General features: G+C 25.3%; 2 protein-coding genes across 2 annotated transcripts; one reads left to right on the top strand and one right to left on the bottom strand.

Moving 5' to 3' along the window:
* Positions 1-6: 6 nt before the first annotated feature.
* LOC145848857 (protein DD3-3-like) lies at positions 7-5,092 on the bottom strand (the record flags this gene model as incomplete). Its single annotated transcript, XM_082954082.1, has 8 exons — positions 4,914-5,092; positions 4,438-4,515; positions 3,356-3,512; positions 2,993-3,175; positions 2,077-2,266; positions 1,700-1,883; positions 1,142-1,282; positions 7-112 (listed from the first exon to the last, which is right to left on the bottom strand). Coding segments are annotated over exons 1-8 (1,189 nt in total), but the record flags the coding sequence as incomplete, so codon positions are not given.
* A 7,707-nt stretch (positions 5,093-12,799) lies between these two features.
* On the top strand, positions 12,800-21,882 carry LOC145848855 (protein DD3-3-like; the record flags this gene model as incomplete). Its single annotated transcript, XM_082954081.1, has 12 exons — positions 12,800-12,897; positions 13,109-13,279; positions 13,725-13,941; positions 15,076-15,189; positions 16,743-16,853; positions 17,641-17,706; positions 17,998-18,182; positions 18,584-18,684; positions 19,339-19,471; positions 20,102-20,198; positions 21,392-21,556; positions 21,756-21,882. Coding segments are annotated over exons 1-12 (1,567 nt in total), but the record flags the coding sequence as incomplete, so codon positions are not given.
* Between the last annotated feature and the right edge of the window lie 37 nt (positions 21,883-21,919).

The raw sequence follows: 21,919 nt of genomic DNA on the forward strand, positions 1-21,919 counted from the left end.
TAACGCATCTTTGTTCTTCTCCACTTGGAAAATATGGTAACTTCCATTTGTAACCTGATCTTTCACCATCTGGACCATCTCCAAGATGGTTTACCCTGCCAAAATCTGTTACCTGTGTAAAGTGTTAATTAAATTAAGCGAAATTTTATTTTTCTATACGCTTGATAAATTTTTATTTTTTAAATATAATAGTCAATATCATTTTCACGTACTTAAAGTATGATATTGTAATTTGCTTTAAATTAAACAATTGAAAGTTCTCAACTTAAGTAGATTTAAAGAAATTAGTTGTATTTTATTTTCGCAGTTAACATAAACATAACAATGTTTCATTCTCATATTAGAATACAAGAGATCACCAGTTGTTAAATAAATCTTATTCAAATAGAATCTATTTAGAAAAGATTTATTTTAACAATTGATGATCTTTTATATCTTAATATGTAGAGTGAAACATTGTTATGTTTATGTTAACTGCGAAAATAAAATACAACTAATTTCCTTAAATTTTTAATAAACTGTACTTAAAATATATTAAAATGATTTTATGGGTTGATTATGGAAAAATAAAAATAAAAAGCTAGCTAAATATATTTTAAGACGAATTAAGCAAAGAACTGTTAATTTAATATTATAAAACCCATAAAAAATTTGTTTTATGAGTTTATCGAGTCTTTTAGTAGTAATCTAGTAATTAGTTTATACATAAACTAAAACTTTAACTAAACAAAAGCTTAAATTTTAGTTATACGTATTTTAAGTCTGCTCTGGTCAAAGCTCTTATTTTATTTTCATTGACTTATCTAGCACGAAAATAAAGCTTGCTAATTGTTAATTGTACAAAAAATACTTAGCTAACTATTTTTAATATTTTTAACATAGCAAATTACAATACTAACAATGCTTTTGACTTTATATACTTCTGCAATAGTATAGTTATGACTATTAACTTATGAAATTGTCTTAGTTTAAACCATAAGTGTTTATCAAAAAATCTATGAAACAAAATGAAAAAACAAGTGTCAAAAAAACAACTTAATTTTAGTATCACTTAATGTAAAAAAAATCATTGTTAGTTATTTATTTGAAGTTTTATTGAAAAAAAACTACAAATAATAATACTTATAAAATGTAAACTAACGATACATTCAACAGGCGGTGCTTGTACAAAGCACTTTTCTTCAATGTCTTTTTTTTCTACGATGTCTGAAGGAACGTACGCTACTCCCCATTTATAAACGAGTCCTCGAGCTTTTGTGATTTCACTATTCTCTGCTTCACACTAATAATTTATCATTATTTTAAAATATTGGTAAAAACCTGCTAAAACATACGGTATTTTTGTTTTGTGTTTTGATATAAAATCTTACTCAATGATCTTCCTGAAGCATTATTAATTGACTCTTATGTTATTAAAACAATGTTTTTATGTCTTAGAATACTTTATTAACGTAACAAACAAATACAAACTAAAAAATATTTTAACTTTTATTTATAAAAGCTTCAAATAGATTAATTTATAACTATTTGGCAAAAAAACATAAATTACTAAACTTTTAGAAATAAACTTTTACAAATACGATTTAAAATTGCTAAAAGAATAATAAATTATTGTAAAAGTTTTATTTTGGATAGTGCTGACAAAAAATAGTCATAAAGTAATTATTTTAACAACTCTAAAAAAATTTCAACACCGCACCTGTTGCTTATTTCTCAGTCGCGGCGCATACTCGAGTGCTTGCTCGAACTCAACCCAATCACCTCCTTCTTCCTCACAATCCTCTGCGTTGTTTGACTCCGACCAGTGCTTTCTGTTTCCTGATTCCCACGTAGTAATACATTCACCGTACGGTCGACGATTGAAGCTATTTTCCGTATAGTAGCTTGAATATACATGTCTTTTGTTATTTGTTGTCATTTTTTTGGTATCAAAGTAAATCATAATAAATTTGTCGCTTTTATAAGCAAATTTTTACAATAGATTTTTTTTTTGAATGCTTAAATCAAAGTTCTTTTTTAAATGCTTTGTATTGAAAAACACAAATGACAGTTTTAGAATAAATTTTATCAACTAACTCGCACATAGTACTGTTACTAGCTAGTACAGCTGCATCAATCCACGGACTTGGATGCCAGTATGGATAATAGTCTCTTTCCTCAGGACATTCGTAACCAGATCTTCCACCATTCGGATTCTGCCTAGTAGTACGAGCAGCAACGACACCTCTTGCATTCTTTTTCAATTTCTGATCAGCCGTAAAAAGTCCTACAATAAATACTCAAATTTTTATTTTATAAGTGTATTAATAATCGGTCTTTATCTTTGGAAACGGAAATGTTGGAAACGGAAATATTAAAGCAAAATTGTAAGTTTGTTTTATGTTTCTTAAAAACAAGTTTTAGTTTTTATAATCCGTTACCTATTTAGTTCCACTTTATATCACTTTAATTTGAAAAAATGGAAACTTGGCTATAGATTTGGTTTATTTCAGTAATTTTATATTTGTGTAAGACTTAGTAATTGAGTTTAGTTAAACCTTTAACAGATATCTTTTAAAATTTTTGATTGAATCAAAAATTTTAAAAGATATTTGTTTATTGGTAGCACTTTTTGTTCTAAAGAATAGACTAACTGTAAATACGCTATTCTAAAAGTTCTTTAAACTTTCTTATTTTCAGCTATTAAACAGATCAACTTATAAACATAAAGTCATACGACCTGATTTCTACATACATAAAATACTTTTGTTCTTATGATGTCATGAAACTTTTGAAGGTTTGAAGCAGACTGGAATGTTTTGATTTCTTTTTATTAGTAAAAAATTGCAAAAAAATTCTTAAATCTAGTAGAAAAAATAGACTATTAATTTAAAAAACTAAAATAGTATCTTCACGACTAAACATTTTCCCCTTACAAAAACTTTAACAAGAATTATTATTGAGTTTTAAAGTTCTAAGTAAAGATTCACCTACTCTAAAAATTAAAAACAACCTTCGTTAGCTTGCCTTCTATAACAAGCATCATACCACTCCCAGCTTTCTTGCAAAGCCCTAGTAGCTTGCACGTTGTTGTTTTTTCTCTGGTTGGCTTGCTGCTCGTTTTCATTCGCTCCTGCCGCGTTGTGATTCTGTGACTGTGTTTGCTGACCGTTCCGGATTGTGATAGAGTCATCAGCTGGTTTTGTTGAATACAAAGCTCTTTTTAAGCGCTTAAGTATGACTTGATTTTAAAGTGATTTCAAAGAACTAAAACTAGTATATTTGTAATTCAATTCAAGGTTATGTTTATTTTATATTTAAAGAGTTATAGTTTAGATAATTGTACATTATTATTAAAAGATTTTCTTAGACTAACGAGCTCTTTCTCCCTGATTTGGTTGGCACATGTACTGTATAACCATATTGCAGTTCATTTTAAGCGGAGAATTTGATTTATCATTACCACAACCATGTTGCTGAGTCCATTGAATTTCTAACTCTGAGTCTCCAACCAACCCACTTTCAAAGTATCTCTATAATAAAATATATTTTATAATAAAATATGTTACATATTTGTTCTATCAACAAAGCATAATTATTTTAGTTAATAAACGATTTTCAACCACAGCACTTTTTATGTAAAACTAACTAAAAGTTTTATGTAGAATTTTTTCTTTACTAAAAAAAATATCAATAACCTTCATTCTTATTTATAAAAATATTTGGTAGATAGTTTTAACATATAGAATCAAAATTTTATAAATCATTATTGTATTTTGTTCATTTATTTGTAGTGTTTACACTAGTATAAAAATTATATTTGTGCAGATATAATAAGTATTATCTTTACTAAAAATGTTTTAAAACATTTTTGCTTTCTATAGAATTTTATTTCAAGACGTTAAAAGGTATCCGTAGTAAGCGACTCGATAACCGAAAGGTTTTTTTGTACATCTGGTCCTAGGATCAAATATTTTAAGTGTCTTATTTGTCGTTTAATAAGCAATAATATTTGGACAAAAAGCAACCATAAAAAGTCTCAACAGCCTTTGAAAAAAAGTTTCAAGTTTTTTGTGTACAAAAATAATACATTATTGTTTTAAACTTTTATAACTTTTAAATTCATGAATAATAATTAAAACTTTTTAGATAAATATTTATATTAAGTGTATAAAAGTTCTACGATTTTGATAAACTTGTGAGGTTAAATAAAGTTTGTAAGTATAATTTTTTTCTGAGCGCTTAAATATTTCAAACTCATCAATACAAAAATAAAAAAGACTTAATAATAAGTTTGAATCACCCAGTATTCGTTTTAAAAGCGTAACTTCCTCTACATTTTTATGAATCATACTACCTTACACTTTTACTTAAACTATAGAAGATATAACTGTTAGAAAATATTTTTTGTTCTTTTTATTGTTAAACTTAATTTATTAACTTTTTATAAGATCATACCATTCTGTATTGTTGGTTTTCATTGGTAGCAGCTTGGCTTGTTGCATCTCCAACATTATAACCTCCTCTATTATTGTTCTGTTTAAGTTATAATATTTGGATTAATAATGTTCGATAGAAAATAAAACTATTTAAATTTTTTTTTACTACTGTTATAGTTTACAAGCAGCTCGAATAAATAAGTAAAGGTTTACAAACACGATGCATTACTATATAAAAAAATCCTTTAACTATTTTTGCCATAATTAAGCTTATGTTTTGCCTTAATGTTTGTTTTGTATTATCTTATTGTATTTGGAGAATTTTCGGTCTTTTTCGACAACTATTTTTATGACTAAACACTACATTAGCTAAAAGTTGTTTAAACGAAATGATATTTCTTTAATAAAACTAAAACTTTATTCGGAAAAATAAATTCAAAATCGCTCTACTTTCCGACTAAGAAAATTAAAGTAGATTAAGATATTTCAACCAACCTGAGAATCAAAAACCCGATTGTTATTTGCTCTGGTTGCCGATTTTTCATTGAGTCGATTGTTGCAACCTCTTGGGTTATGCATGTAGACATCAGCTTTTACAATAAAGCATAAACTAACAACTACTGTTAGTGTGACTAAGGTTTTCATTTAAACTTTTTATACTCTTATGTCTTATAAATATACTAGGATAAGATATTAAGCGACTTAAGTATAAATGAGAGGTATAATTAAAACATTTGATATAAAAACTGATTATTATTTGAAGTTTAAATTTAGAGCTTTAGTTTTTTTAAAAGGATTAAAACTTGCGTTTTTGCCTTAGTTTTGAGTTTCAATAAAAAAAAACTTTTACAAATTGAATTTTAATTGAATATTTTTTCGATAAATTCATAAAAAAATTTAGCTATTTAAAAAAAAAATTGCGGTACTTTATGAACATTAAAGATGCAAGATAAATATAACTGTTTTTCAATTTAGTAGTTTATTTTCTAAAATTATCTAAAATAATACACATGTACAAATTTCAGTCCAAACGATCAAAACCTTTAAAACTTGTGAACATGTGTTATTATGTTTATCAAATCTTTTAACGTCTGATAACTAGGATTTTTCAAAGTTCGGTATTACATTTAAGACTAGAAAATAAATTAAGTGTTAAGAAATATTTATTTTAGTATTTTGTAATGAATAGTTGTTATTAAATAATCCACTTGTAGTATATATTATAAATCTTAGAACTTTGGCTTCTTTGATGTATTAATTTCCTATTTTTTTGATTAAAAAATTCTAGTTACGTGGATTCAATTCCTAAATTTATTTAAGTCTTTCAATATTCTTTATATGCTTTATTTTATTCGATGATAATTCTGAATGATATTTATCATAAATTAAAAAAAGAATTTTTATTTTAGTCAAAAGTTTATATGGAAAACTATTTTTCGCTCAAAGAGCTCGTCAGTGCTTATATTTACTAAATAAATCTTATTAAAAAAGATTAGACTAAATGAAAGTAAAGTGATTCACTCTAGATCTGTTTATGCAATAAAAATATGTACCTTTTATAAAAGATCTATCTTTAGAAAATTGAAAATTAAAAACTTTTTTTAACTTTATACCTATCAAATGCTTAAAACGAAAAAAATACATAAAATATTCATAAACTTTTAAATATAATTATATATAATTAGTCTGTTAGTAAAATATCTCAAAAAAACTTATACATTAAGAGAATAAGTTTTTTCTAACATAACTTTATTCTGTAGTATTTAAATTAACAACATGTGAACATTCGAACTGAAACTTAATATATAAATATTATTTTTATTACAAAAGCATCCCTGTCACAAAAGTTTAACTTAAGTTTTTATTTAATTATAAGACTTTGGTGTTCAGTAACTACAAATAAAAACTTACTGCAAACTTTTTATCGTTGAAAATCTGTTAATATTTAAAACAACTAAATAATTATCAATTTAAATTTAGTTTTGCTACTTATATAAATACACTCTCATGTTGAAATGATTTTTTTAAATAGTAATTAAAAAAAGCTCATATCAACGTATAGGAAATGCGCAATCTAATATTCCTGACAAAGTTCTACGTACCATTTAGCAAATCATATGAAAAATATAGGTATATTTAGATTTATTAATCATAAAAAAATAAAGTTAGATGCTCCGAAAAAAAACTTAACAATAAGAAATGATATGCACCAGCTATTGTAAGTTAATTTTATTGCCGAAAGCATTTTTTTCTCCCTTTTTCTTCGTTTTAGTATATCACGAGCTAAGCTTGTGCGCATTTTGAACGTCATTTTAGATTACAATTGTGTCGTATACAAGGAAGTAACCGTTTTTATGAAATATAAAGTACGGGCTTAAAGAGTACTACTAACTTTTTGACTTTACCAGTTCAGCTTAATATTTTTATTAGGTTTCTTGATAATTTTCAAATTATTTTTATTTACAACCAAGTTTAATTTATTTGAGTCCAAGTTTCTTTAAATAAAGCCTTACAGCAAAGACAATTTTAGGTAGTGAAAGGTATTTTTCAAATGCGCAGTTTTAAACTACCAAGTGGTTTTAAAAACTATATATAAAAAAATTTTACATAAAAAAAATATGTTTAAAAATAATCAAATAATATCATCATACTACTGTTTAGCATTTTTTGATAGAGTTCATTTGCTGTAAAAAAGTTTACTGTAGCATTTTTTGTTTATGAAAGTTTGTTAGTTTTTAATGCACATTAAGCTCAAGTATAAATATATTTATTTTAACTTTGTTTGATAATTTATTTGTAAAATAAATAAAGTTAAATATTACATAAAATGTTTATAAGTTAATTGATTCTCAAGCACCGTCATTTTAACCTACATAGGAAAAGTTAGGTACTTCACACCTCAAAACATATCAGTTGTCTTAACCAAAGTTGTCATCTAGCCACAAGTTTGTTATTTGTTGTATATTCTATTTAATCCTTAGATGTTGCTCGTATTTACAGCGCCTTTGCATCTACATTTTGTTTGAGTGATATGAAATACTAATATAATAAAGCCTGAAGTGTATGCGTACAGATTCAAAAAAAAAGCGAAACCATTAAAAATGATAAAGAAAACGAAGGTAAATCTTAACTAACTTTAAATTGTTAACCATTAGGTTACCAATAACTAAGTTGTCAAATATTTATAAAGGAATAAATTCGCAGACTTTTATAAAATATGAGTTCAATTTCAACTAATTAGAATAAAGCAGTGTTATACGTATTGGATTAATTAATTTTTACAGACTCTATTAAACTTTTACTCTTCTTAAGCAATTTTAACAAGTTTATCATGACAAAAATTACATTAAAGAAACTCGAAGTTATTAAGTACACGTCTTGCAATTTAACTGCCTAAACTAAATTTCATAATATTTTCAGTTATATACCAAAAAATAAATAAAAGTGTCATTTCAAAAAGTTTAAAACTTTTGTGTTTCTCCGTTGAAATGAAAACAAGTACATCTTTATTTAAGTTCTTCCGGAAACTACAGCACCATAAGCCATTAAGTAAAATTAAACTTGAACACTATTTGTCCTTATAAAACGACTCTTCCCACATTTGTTATATTCTTGAAGTTAATAATTTCATTTACTAATGCACAATAGATATAACAAGGTTGTAAAATTATTAAAAGTAAAGTAGAATGCTAAGTATGGCAGATAAAAAAGCTTCCATTTTTATCTTAAATAAGACTACTAGCTAATATCAAAAAGTCTTATGGTCATTATAAATGATAACTCAATTTGTTTTAAGTATGTAAATACAATTTTATTAAATTGATCATGCTATTAAAATATAAAATATTATTCAGCGAATACTTAGGAGTTGTTTTTCTAAAAGCATAATATCAAAGGAAGTTTACTAACTAGTTAGACATATTTGTTTCTTGCGCCCTAAGTTAAATTTCATTAAAAAAACAGTAACATGCCACATGGGTACGCACTTTGAACAAAGCGCAAAAGTGCGTACCTAAAAAGTTTGGTCATTAATTACTAAGGTTATACTATTTCATTTTCGTTGATATCGAATTTTTTAGTCCTTTTTACATTTATGTTAAAATCATGGAGTATGCAAGTGTCAATTTCAATTTTCTTTATTTTTGTATACATAGTTTTTGCATTACTTTTTTAATAACTTTTGTTTCTATTTTTCAATCATGGGGTAGGCAAATTTAAACTGCACTGTTCGTTACCTTCTTTTTAAAATAAACTGTAATGTGTTTGTTTTAGATACTGGATTTTGTATACAATTTGAAAGTTCTTAACTATTCCTGTTTTTTTTTTTTACTCTGTTTAAAATAAATACAATATATTTTATTTTGAAATACTTTACTTTTGTCTTACTGTTTTTAGGTTTGATTCTTAATTTCTAATTAGAAAAAAAAATATTTTCAACAAAGCGTTTTTCGGCTAAAAAGTGCGTAACTAAGTAGCAGGTTACGGTACTAGTAAGAATGAAATTTTATTAAGGCCTACTTTATTGATAAGTAAGACAACCTAGTTGAAATTATCTACATTTTAAATTGTGGTACAAACAAAACTATACAAACTCTCAAAAATCACTTTTATGTTTGTTAGTTAACTTAAAAGTTTAAATATAATATTTATTCAAGAAGTTTTTAGTTTCGTTTGTAATAAAAAGTTTGTTTAATAACGCTCCATTTCATAAAGTTCTAGATATATTCTCATATCAGTTATACAATTCCGAACTAACTTCGTTTTATTTTTCGAAACCGTTTTTAATGATATTTTGTGGATGACTACTTAAAAAATGCAATTAGCTTTAATGATTTCATATTATGTCAAATTGATAACGCCGCATTAAAAAGTCTTGTAAGCCCTGTTATTGCTAATATCTTTTAATGGAAAGATATTATAAGGAAAACTTATAAAAATATAAAAATATATGTAAAAGCAGTTTTCTTTTTAAAAATATATTAAGCCAGTTGCATATTACATGTATGTCAAGGATTAATGTTTTATATAGTTGAATTGATATTTTATAATGTTAATGTTAGATAACACGCATAACTTCATAGTCTACTATTGAAAAAAAAATTTTGGAAAGATAATTTCTTAGACATCAACATTATTAGAAATAGCCATTATTTATATTTCTGCATTAAGAAAAGAAAAGTTCATACAAAATTAAGTTTTGTTTAAAATATTTTTGTCCATCTTAACAAAAATATTCTTTGCATTACAAACACAACAATCAATATTGTTATTGTTTATTGAACGAGAAAAATAAATCGCTCAAAATATTTGATCCTAGGACCTGGTGCACGACAAAACCTTTCGTTTATCGAGTAGCACACCACTTGAATACCTTTTAATGTCTTGTCCAGGACTTTCGATCTAGAGATCGGCGAAATGCGGCCGCAATGGTTTATAACTTTGAAATTATGATTAACTTTGCTTTCTTATTGCTTATTTTATCACACTTTTGGTTTAAACAGAATAATTACTACAGTTATTTAACTTGCATTTTCCACGATAAAGTTATGTCTATTTAGTGCGGCCCTCGAGCAACTTTTTTCTAGAAAAAGTAGCCCGTTACTAACAAAAACCTGCCGAACCCTGATCTAACTAGACTAAAGGTCGGTAAACTGTGGCTCGCGGGCCAAATGCGACCTTCAAAGCGAAAATTTGCGACCAACGATGTACTTTTCTTTCAAGACTTTCTTTTTAAAAAACAGTAATAAAGATATTTTTCGTAGTGAATTGCTTACAGTTATCCTCTTAATTCTTAATTACTCATTACTCGTGTTCTACTACTGCTTATTTCATCATATTTTAGGCATAAAACAGTATTTTTATTGTGAATAGTACAAAAATTTTGAAATAACTGCAGCCCGCGGAAGAACTTTATCTAGGAAAATTGGCCCGCGACTTACAAAAGACTTTCGACTCCTGAAGACTTATTTATAAAAGACTTTAAAAATGTTTAATAAAGTTTTTAAACAGTTTTTTTAAACTGTTTTTAACAAAATTTTACCATTTATGCAATTTTTAAAATTTTGTTTAAAAACTAAATCACCAACAAACACAAAAAATCTTAATAGTTGGCTGTTTTAGTGATATATTTTCAAACTAATCAATTTAAAGAATATTTTGACAGTTAGATGGCGCTACTGACACTTTTATTTTATCATTGGCTAACTTAACCTGATTTTTAAAAGTAATTTTTACAAGTTTACAAAAAAGACAAGCATATTAGCGAGTTTAACTAAAACCAAAACAAATAATACAATTGAGTTTTAGTTTATTAAACGTCTTATAAGTTCTCTATTTGAAGGTAAAATTTCAAACTATTTAGTTCGCATATATACTTTTGAACAAATTTGGATAAAATTACTTTAACTAAGTAAATTTGTCATTAAATCGAGTTCCTAGAACTATTTCTACTAAAGACAAGACATTTGTAAATGTCTTTTAATATTTTACAAATATTATTAACAAAAAATATATAAAATACTTAACATTAAAAGTTATAAAAATTATACATAAGACTGTTAAAAAGAGCTATTTCAATTAGCGGAAATGCACAAATTATTGTTTTAAGTAAAATTTAAATTGATATGTTTTAAACTTTTTCTGAAAGACTTTAACGAAAATAAGGATGCACAACAGTTATATCGTACACGTTTCTTCTTAACTAATAAAATTTTAATAACTTAAAGTTTACATGTCCTGTCGTTGCTGGTTTCAAACCTTCTTAAATTAAATAATTGATAAAACAATAAACTCTTCATATTTTTTTTCAAGTATCTGTTTAATTATCAAACTTGAATATTATTGTAAATAAAACAAAGAAGGCAATAATTGATTTGTTTTTGTAAATATAGATTCCTTCTAATGCTTTTAGCTAATACTATAATAGTTAATACTATTTTATAAAAAAAAAGTATTTTCTAGTTTTCCTTAAGTTGATTTGTCCAGAAAAGTAGAGTAACTTAGTCCAAACTGGACGAATTGAAAAAGCTATAATACCTACGAAACGCAATAAAAAATTGTTTATACTTATAAGCAACTATTTTAAAATAAGAACTTAAAACTAAATAATTTCCATTTTGTTTTAGTTTAAAACTGATTTTTAAACTAAGATGTCAGTAACTTAAAATGTAAGCAACAAAACTAAGTATGCTTATTATTTTGATTGGATATCTAAATGCAGTTAAGTCTCTAAACATTTGTCAAGTTTTACATGAGTGGTTAAATTACTTAATCAGTGTGATACCTTTTTTTGTAAGTAATAACAAAAGTAATAAATTGTTACTAAACTAATTAAATTGTTTAATTTGATAAGTAACAAACGCTTAAAACAAGATTTACTTTTATTTTTATTATATGTTTGCTAAAACAGTTTGTTTATAAACTTTAAATTTATTTTATTACAACTGTATTCTAAGTATTTGAAATTTAGTTACTATTTTTAAGCAAAACAAATGAACTTGATACTAAAATTTAAACTTTGAATTTTATAACATTGAAAATTAAAAATCTAAAATATAAAATTCTAAGTTGGCTTCATATATTCAGAATCATATATTTAATTCCAAGTTGGCTTCATATATTCAGAATGATATATTTTAAACTGCATTCAACTAAGCATCAGCTGCTACTTATGATGTTAAGTTTACTTAACCTGCAATATAAAAATATTAATTTTTATTTAAATTTTTATTAAAATTTTTTTCTAACTAATGATCAATCGGCAATATTTTACAACTTTATTACGTTATTTAATCTCGTGAACCTCTAAATCAGGCTGACTATATTTTACTTATTAAGTTTCTAATCTAGAACATGTTTTTATAAACACAATAATCTAGTAATAGTAATACTTTATAACTAATAGTAATTATTTATTAAATAACTAAATATTATTGAGCTATTAAAGCAGTGCGTAAAAACAGCTTTCATTTTATAAAGTTACAGCACTTCCTCATGAAACTTCCTTATCTTGCTTGTAAATTAATTACGTTGCATTTCGTTGACATAGCTTTCTATTTAAAGACCACCGGTAAGTGTTAAAACATTTTAGTTTAGCATATAGAATAACCTTGTATTGAGTTGTTCTTTTTTTATTTAGGGTTTTTTTATTAACTTCTAATGCTGCTATAAACTTTATAAAAGACACAGAAACGTTTTGCTTTATACTATAAATTAAGTATCAGCTTAAAACTTAATATTCGAGTAGATTTTTTATGATAATATAAAAAGACTACATTTTCATTTATTTTAAACTGATAAAAGTTTTGATACATAATTAGTACAAAGTTAATTTTTATCACTTAAAGTACATAGAACTTAATTGCTTTAAACATTTCAGAAAACTTTTAAATATACAAAAAATGCCTTCTATAAGAATATTGGCATTGTTTTTGTTCGTTATTGCATACGTTCAAGGTGATCTTTACATGCACAATCCTAGGTTTGTTGTTTATACAATACACGAATTTTATAAAGGTGTTAATACATAATACTTCTACAATATCTGACTAAATGAGACAACATGTTTATGATTATAATTTATTTAGATTGTTAGCTTATGATTAACTTTAAGTTTTTTAGGGTAGTTAGTAAGCTATAAAGTTTAATTTTAGTTGCTAACTTTCGTGATAAAAAAAATACTAATTTCACAGAGGATCAAACAATCGTCTAGCTGAAAACAGCCGTGATAGAGCTAACAACAACAGGCTTTTTGATTCCCAAAACAATAATAGGGGTGGATACAACGTAGGTGGGAAAAATGCTAACAATAACGGAGAAGGAATAATGGAATACTTCGAAAAATCTCAGCTACCACTTGAATGGTTTGTACATTTAAAATTAAACTTTTTTAACAACTTTCGTGAAACACTTATTATGAAACACTTAGTCTTTGCATTAGTTTGCTTTGTAAACATTCATTGAAAAAAAATACATACAGCTTAAAACTGTAATGTTTTAATTTTGAAACACTAAGTATTAAAAACATAATTGATTGAAAAAAATTTTAATTTTATAATTTTGTGCAATAATAATATAATTTTACCTGTAGAACAACTTATAATTTTGTTCAAGTACTAGGTTATTCTTTCTACTATATACTTTTAGTTAAAACCTTTTTTTTGCAATAAAAAGTTTTTTTAATAAAAAACTTGAAAAGAAACTATCAACTTATTTTTAAGAGACTAGTACTGTGTGAATAATATTATGTAGTTCACAGTATAGTAGGCTTAAAAAGCATATAAAGTATAAAACGTAATTTAACGATAGGACTAACCAGCACTCTTGTGGAGACCAAAACAACGACTGTGATATAATCATTCAGTACGCTTGTGGCCCGAATTTAAGAGACGGCTTACAGACAGGAAACACTCAAGAAGTGAAAGCTTCAGATACTAACCCAAACAATGGTCTACATGAACCCTACCATTACTATCGTCACTGCCGTTTTAGAACTCGTAATAAAGGTCTTTTTACATCAGATCAGGTAGTTCACTAAACTAAATGACTCTTTGTAATTTTTTCTACTGCTTAAGCTTACACATTTTATATAAAAAAGATTATAGGTGTTTCGATACCTATTGTTTTTTAAATAAAATTAATAAAGAAAGAGTCTTTAAGAATTTTTTGTATTCAATTTTTCGTATAAAGAAGGCATTTAGACAGTAAAAATAAACGAAAGTATTACATAAAATTTAAAACGAAGTTGTATACAAACTCTAAACAATATCGTAATATACAATAATTTTTAATAAACTTGTCACAGCCTACCTACTTAAATTTAAAGTTTTACTAGTCTTTTTTAAATCGTACATTAACGAGTTAGTTTTATATTTTATTCAATTAGCTAAACATTTACATGTTTGTCTTTTTAATCTTATAAACTATGGAAAAAACTGCTATGTACTTTCTTTCTTTTTTTTTCCAATTTTTTTTAAGATATATAATGTGTAAAGCAAACAAAGTAATCGAAACTTTTGTATATAAATACTACTTATGGATATTTTTTAATCTTTTAAGTAAGACAAAATAAGTAACTGATGTTTTTTTCATATGCTCTTTTCAACAAAATTTCTAACTTTTAACGTGGTCAATGTTTAAATTTTTTGTAGTGTGTTTTTTTCATACTTAACTACTCTAGAAGAAAAAAAAAATTATTAAAACTATGAAATTTATAATGTTTTTTTGATAAGCAACTAATGTATTTTATAATCTAATTCATCTAAACTTAAATGCAGTACAAAAACACAGTTTATAAAAATCTTAAACATCTGTAACTCAAACACTGTAAGTTAGAAAACTGTATAAATTAGAGTGCTCAATAGCTTAATTATCAGCTCTGAAGATCCTTTTAGGAGAAACAGTGTCAGCTAAAATAACAACCGTTGAATAAAATTTTTATAACTATAATACCTACATACTTATACAATTTTATATCTTTTCAATGGTTTATGTGATCTTTCACAAAGTAGAGACCTCTAGTTGTTTTTTTAACAGTAAAATTTAAAGTATGTTTTAGTTAAACATTAAAAATAGTTTAAGATCATAAATAACATAACAAGTTACTTTTTTTAGTAAACAAAGGTTTTACTTTTAAATAAAAGTCATTATTTTCTATTAGAATCTTGGCGAGGCAGCAACTAGTACTCGTCAAGACAACCAAGGTGGAAGATCTGGTTTTGAATGTAACGAGGAAAGAGATTACTACCCTTATTGGCATCCTACTATGTGGAGGGTCTGTTTCTTATGTATGCTACTATACATGCGCTGACACTATTCTAAAGCTACATTTTTTCAAATTATCAAATAGTTAAAAAAATTGTTATAAAACAACTTTTTAGTAAGCTAAAACCATTAGGTTTAAGAGGTAGCTATAGTTTTTGAAGACCAAGGTATAAGTTTTTTTTTTCGAGTAGAATTAGATTTTACACGAGTTAAAACAGAGCAGAGTGTCCAAGAGTTGTCCAAATGGGCGAGGGGCTATAAGCCTTAAAGGGCACAAGGCAGGGGCCGTGACTAGTAAGGGTTGATAAGGGTGTACTTAGATACAATTAACGAGATATTTGTATTACACACTACATAGTCTGGCATTTGTAATGAAGAATAAGTTCTTACGCTTAATTCACGGGAGTTTTTATACTCGCAATAGATATTATGGTGTTTTGATAAGCGCGGGCGGTCATTTTTTATTTAATAAAAAAGGGGCGTTTATGAAAATGAGTTTGAGAAACCCTGTTGTAGAGCTTACTTAGCGAACATTAAAATTTTCATCACTAAGTAAAATACGACTATTAGGTTAAGTGTTTTAAATTAACCAAGTTATAGTTACTAAAACTAAATTACTTTTAATACTAACTTTGCTATAATAAAAGTTGTTCCAAATGAATTAAGTAGTTTAGACGTATTTAAAATAATTGAGAACGTCCTTGTAAAAAAATGTATATTTTTAAAACATCATGATTTTTTATGTGTTAAGTTACAATTATTTTTTTTTTAATTACTAAGAGAAAAAAACTGTGAATATTAAAGCCGAAATTACCATATTAATACTTTGAATAAGTTTTTTTTTTCAACTTTTTATAAAATATAAGAGTCTAACCTTAAGAAAATAGTTTAGAAGTGTTTAATTTTTATGTTTGAAAATTAAAATATATGTTTGGTTAAATTTATATTAAATATTTAGTTGTTAACTGTTTTTTTTTTTTTACTTTATACTCAATCTTTTTCTACCTTATGATAGATAAGAAATAAGATGCTGTATACTATTTTGTTCAGTTTTAAAACGTCATTGATTGGTAACCTTCACTGGAAAGAGTAGAATTTTTATATCATGTTTAAAATATAATAAAAAACGACGAAATTATCCATAACTTAAAGCTTTAATGTAGAAGTAACATAAATTTTCAAACTTAGAAGCTAATGCAGTTATCATCATGTTGTTCACCTTTATAAAGTTACAATTATATTGTAATGTATAGCTTATTTTGACAAAAATAACTGCTTAACTATTTTTAATGCTCAATGAAACAATTTATTTTTAATTGTGTATTTTTTTATTAAAAAATTTACGTAAATAAGTTCTCTGCTTATTGTCGACAGCTACATAATTTTTTTTTTTTGTTTTACAGCTTTTTATATGACTTATTTAATTTTACGTAAACACTTCTTACTGTTACAATCAAAGATTTTAAAGAAAACAAATACTAACTTTTCTTGACTTACAAAACGTTTCTTTTTTAAATGTTCTTCTGCTTAACATAATTTTTATACTTTGTCTGTAAATTACAGGATGCTGGAATTCTTACAAACGACGTTGACAGGTGCAATTATTATAGGAGCGAGAGCCAAAATGTAAAGAGCCGGTTTTTCTGCAAAGTTTCAGAGAGCTTTCTTGAAACAGTTAGCTAGTTGATACTTTTTGACATGTTGTAGCTTTACTAAGTTTGTATTAGTATGTTATTTGCTTATCATCACAAAACTTACTATAGAAAAAATGTTTATGTTTAATTTTACGTTTATTTATAACAAAAAAATTACTACTTTTAAATTTAAGTGCGTTCATTATCCAATACAAGTTATTTTTTTGTAGCTTTAAAATTTTATGTTAATCAATTTTTTTTATACTACAAGGTTTAGTCTACTATAGTACCTGAGAATTAAATCAAGATCAACTAACGAAACTTCATTAAGTTTTTATAATACAAGTAAACTTTTTGTGAAAATAAACTATCTATAAAGTTTACAATATGTTATAAAAAATTAAGTAAACATGTTTATAATTCTAAAATAAACGCATAAAACATAACAATAACAATTTTTAAATACTTTAGTGATGGACAAAACTTTTTTTAAGTAAGGAGGTTTTTCTAATAAACCTATGTCAAATTTACATAGCTTTGCTAGGTATAAAAGCTCAAAGATTTTTAGGGGCCTTAGAAAATAATAAGATTTGGGGTTAAAAGAACACTTTAAATTTTAAGAACTTTTTTTACGTATACCGAAAATTGTATAACCTCTAATTAAGCATATTTAATTGTTTAATATTTCTTTAGTCTCCAAGTTATTATAAAACAATTTCTATATTTTTGTCGTGTTTTTCTTATTTAAAAAAATTATAAGCAAATTATTTATTTATTGAAAAAATTTAGACATAAAATTGGTCTTTAATAGTTTTTTAATATTCAAGTCAGGTAACAAACCTCCGAACAATGAATATATTCCAATAACTAAAGAAGAATGTGACCAATTTAAAGTAAGCTACCTTTCCATTTTTTTTTTCAATTTACAGTAACATTTTCTTTACCATTTTACGTTACGAAATTTGATTTTAAAAACATTAGAGATATTAAAAATTTTCTCATCAAATTTACTAAAACATGCTTTAAATATATGTTTTTGATGCATTATATTTATAAAAGTTTTTCTAGATTGAATAACTCTAGAAAAAAATAGTGAAGAACAAAATTAAATTTCTAAGCAAAAGGTCTAAACTTAAATGTCTAATAAACCTATTTAAACCCTCTTTACTTTTGTTCTTTATCAGGAAGGTACCTGGACAGAAGTAGAAGCATTTGGTATTGACCCTCCAGCGTGTATTGAATCTAGAAAGACAAGAGACAACCATTTAGGTAACTCATTAGACGGACAGACACCAAACTTCAACTGGACAATACCAGGATTGGACGAGGCTAATATTAGCGAAAACGACTATTGCGTTTTACGAATGAGGTTTTATATTCAAATAATATTTTTCATGCTGTGAAAACCTTTATAGCCTTCTCGTCAACAAATAATAACTTAAAAGGATATTTTAAGTTTACTAAAATAGTAAGTTATAAATCAAGTTAAGAAATAAAAAAACGTAAAGTTTTTCTTTAATTGCTATTAATCATTAATTAATACTTTTAAAACATTCGGGTTGTTGTTAAAGTTTAATTAGTATTTTTCGCTAAATAAATATGTCTAAAACTCATAAGCAAAACATTTATATCTTTTGTTAATTTAACTTTTACTAAATGCTGCTTAAGATAGAGCTTGGGAATGTTGTACATGTTATTAAAAATAAAAGTAGATCATACATAAACAATGGTTTAAAGCTAGTGAAATAAAAAATCCATGCGTAAAATTAGGTATAACATCTCAACTGGAGAATATGGTAGAGACAACACTTTTAGCGAATCAAACAATGAAAATAATAACGATGAGGGTCCTGATATTTGGACAAGACAAAGTAAGTAGATTAATTAAGCAGCTTTTTTTGATAGTTCTGGTCATTCAACTTTTTTTTTCTTTTTAAATATTCTTTGTACATATCGATCTCATTTGTTGTTAAACAAAACCTAAACTGTATAAACTCATTCAAGACGCATAACAAGTAAAGTTGTACGAACTTGTATAGAAAAAAAGTTCAATCTAAAAACAATCCTAAATATATTTGTATCAAGCCTATAAATTAGTACAGATTTTATAAAAGAGGTCATATCGACCAATTTATTCTCATATTAAGTCGTTTGTTACCAGAAATGGGCGCTTTCACAGTTTATGTTAGAAGTTTCTGAGTTAGTAGTTTTCCAAATCAACAAAAACTTTGTACAATTCAACTTAAGAAAAAAGTATGAAGTACCATTTGAATTTCTTTACAATTACATTTAATAGAACTACATTTCTAATTTTATATCAAAATAAAAAGTATATCTTTAAAACGCATATATATTTGCTAGTTACAAAAGTATAACTAAAATTTTTGATATCTTAAACGCAACTTGTAGATCTTAAAAAACACTTTTAACCTAAAAAAAATTATTTTAGTTAAAGTTAAAAATTACTACTTATATACTTACTAACATCTCTTGCAAAGTTTGTTATACTACATACCGTCATTTAGACTTGGATCAACAAGAGGGCAAACAAAGAGGTTACAGACTAGAAGGAAATCCAGAAGTAGATATATTTGATTCTAAATTTAAACTTGCACTCGCAATAAACACTGATCAGTATGGCAGAACTTTTCAAGATAGGTTAGTTCAAATTAAATAAAAAATGGTATTTTATGTCAAGTTGAAGTAAAGCGAGCTTTTTTTTATTCATATTTAATAAAACTTTTAAGTTAATTTTTCTAAGAAGTACTTAATTTTTTTAATCTTTACAATAACTAAACAAACTTTTTAAATTCTATATCTCAGGTTGGTTTTAACTTAAGAAAAATTTAAATGTGTTGATTACTTTATCTATTTTTGTGTAGTATTTCTATATAACTTATTAGTTTTTTTTTGTTTTGTTATATATTTAAACTTATTAGTCTTTGGATGAAGTCATTTTATAAAAAAAAGTATTATAAATTTTAAATTAATTTAGAATGTAGAAATTTTATTTTGTGTTTTTATTTGAAGAATTTGTTGAACTACTATAAATACTTTAAACTAATAAAAAATTCGAAAAGAATAACAGAAAATTTATTATAATTTAAAAAGTAAGCACATTAGTTTCAAAAAAATTTTGTAAGAAAACCTATATTGAAAAGTTTGTTTTAAAACTAAGTTTACACTTTTAACTGAAACCTTCTTAGAATTTTTTTTTTTAACATGATAAAGCTCTTATTTAAATAGTTTGGCTTGTATTCGGACGTATTAAAAAAAGTATGTTTTCAGGTCACATGTATTTAAAATAAGAAAACGACCAGCACAACATGAAGGCAAAACTATTTTCAATTTGAATGTCAGGGGTAAAAGAGGAAACATTGTACAAGTTAGTCAATTAACTAGCTAAATTTACTTCTACTTAACCTATAAGGTAAAACGAATATTTTAAACTGGTTCATAATATTGTATAAAGTTTGGATAAAAATAAATAATTTTTTAGTTTTAATGCATAATTATTTGTTCAAAACTGACAGCTTATTTTTTATATTATACGATTACATATTCACAATGTTTAGTTACTCATCGAGTGTGAGTTAAAAACTTTGTAAAAATATTTCATAATAAATACTTTAATTAAATTTATTTAGATAAAACCCCTTTAGATACTATATTTAGTACAGTTTTGAATAACAAATATAATTTTTCAAATAACTATTCAAAATATAAATTTAAGTTTTTGTTAATAAAAGATCCTAGTGAAACAAGTTCACTGTAATATATAATCAAAACAAATTATACAGTACTTCTTTTATTATACCGACATATGTTTCTGTGTGTTAACGGATTATTACACTTCAACTGGGTTTTGTAAAAAAATAAATACTGTAAGGAAAGAATATAAGGTAAAGTAGGTGTATACATGTGTTTTTATTAAATAAACATTATTTTTATTTAAATGAACACATGTATACACCTACTTTAGCTTCTATTATTTCCTTACAGTATTTATTTTTTTACAAAACCAAGTTGAAGTGTAATAATCCGTTAACACACATAAACATATGTCGGTATAATAAAAGAAGTACTGTATTATATGTTTTTATTTATAATTTTTCAAATAATATCATTACAATAGTAAAACAAAAAACTTCACTAAAGTTTAAATTTTTTACTAGTCACATAAGACATTTGTATTTTGTAAAACCATTTTAAATAAAATTTATTTTAGTATTTTTCTCTTTAAAATAAACATAATTAGAAGTTTTTGGGAAAGTATACCATTACATAACACTTAACCTATTTTAAATACAAAGAAGTATCAAAAATTGTTTACTATTTATAAATCTTTTGTAAAAATTTGTTTTCTTTTAAGGTATATTAGGTTGTTTTGTTTTTATTAGTTGTCTATTTTAGATGTTTTCATAGTCGTTAATTATCCGACACTTTTAGTTAGTTATTAGTAAATAAGATCTTTTTTTCTCAAAAACACTTTTGTTATTTCTGTCATTTTAAAAAACCTTAAAAACAGTCTTTACATAGTTATACAAACTAACACTTAGTTAAACCTACTTTACATAGACTTACCCTGCAACGGAGTACGACTTTGTGCCCAACACAATACGTGCCCAACCGAATTCATTAATACATTTTCAAGTGACCGGGTCTGATACTAATCCAAACAATAATGATGGTCAAGGCAAAGCGGGATCAGACAGAAGTAACTTCATACTACAAACTGCACAAGTATGTTTAAAGCAAGTTCTACAACTTGCTATGTTGCTACATTTTAAACCTTCAAAAGGTTTCTCTTTAAAATAGTTTTTTAGTTCAATAGATCTTAAAAAAAAATTACTTTTACTTAAATTTAAAATATTTAGTTTTAATTTGTTTACACTTTGTTTAAATTGTGTTTTCAAGTGATTTAATGTCATAAAATTATCAGAAATTTCCGGAGGGATCAAGCAGCAAAACATTTTTCGGCCAGTATGGTACAAGTTACCCAGAAAAACTTGCTGATGCTAACTTCATTGGCATGAGTGTTAAAAGCAAGAAAGAGCTTGCCTTAGTCGGTTCGTTGAATTTGGTCTTGAAACAGTTTTGTTTTCA

This window comes from Thalia democratica, unplaced genomic scaffold, assembly GCF_965202585.1.
Source record: "Thalia democratica unplaced genomic scaffold, ktThaDemo2.hap1.1 HAP1_SCAFFOLD_1784, whole genome shotgun sequence".
Classification (NCBI taxonomy): domain Eukaryota; kingdom Metazoa; phylum Chordata; class Thaliacea; order Salpida; family Salpidae; genus Thalia; species Thalia democratica.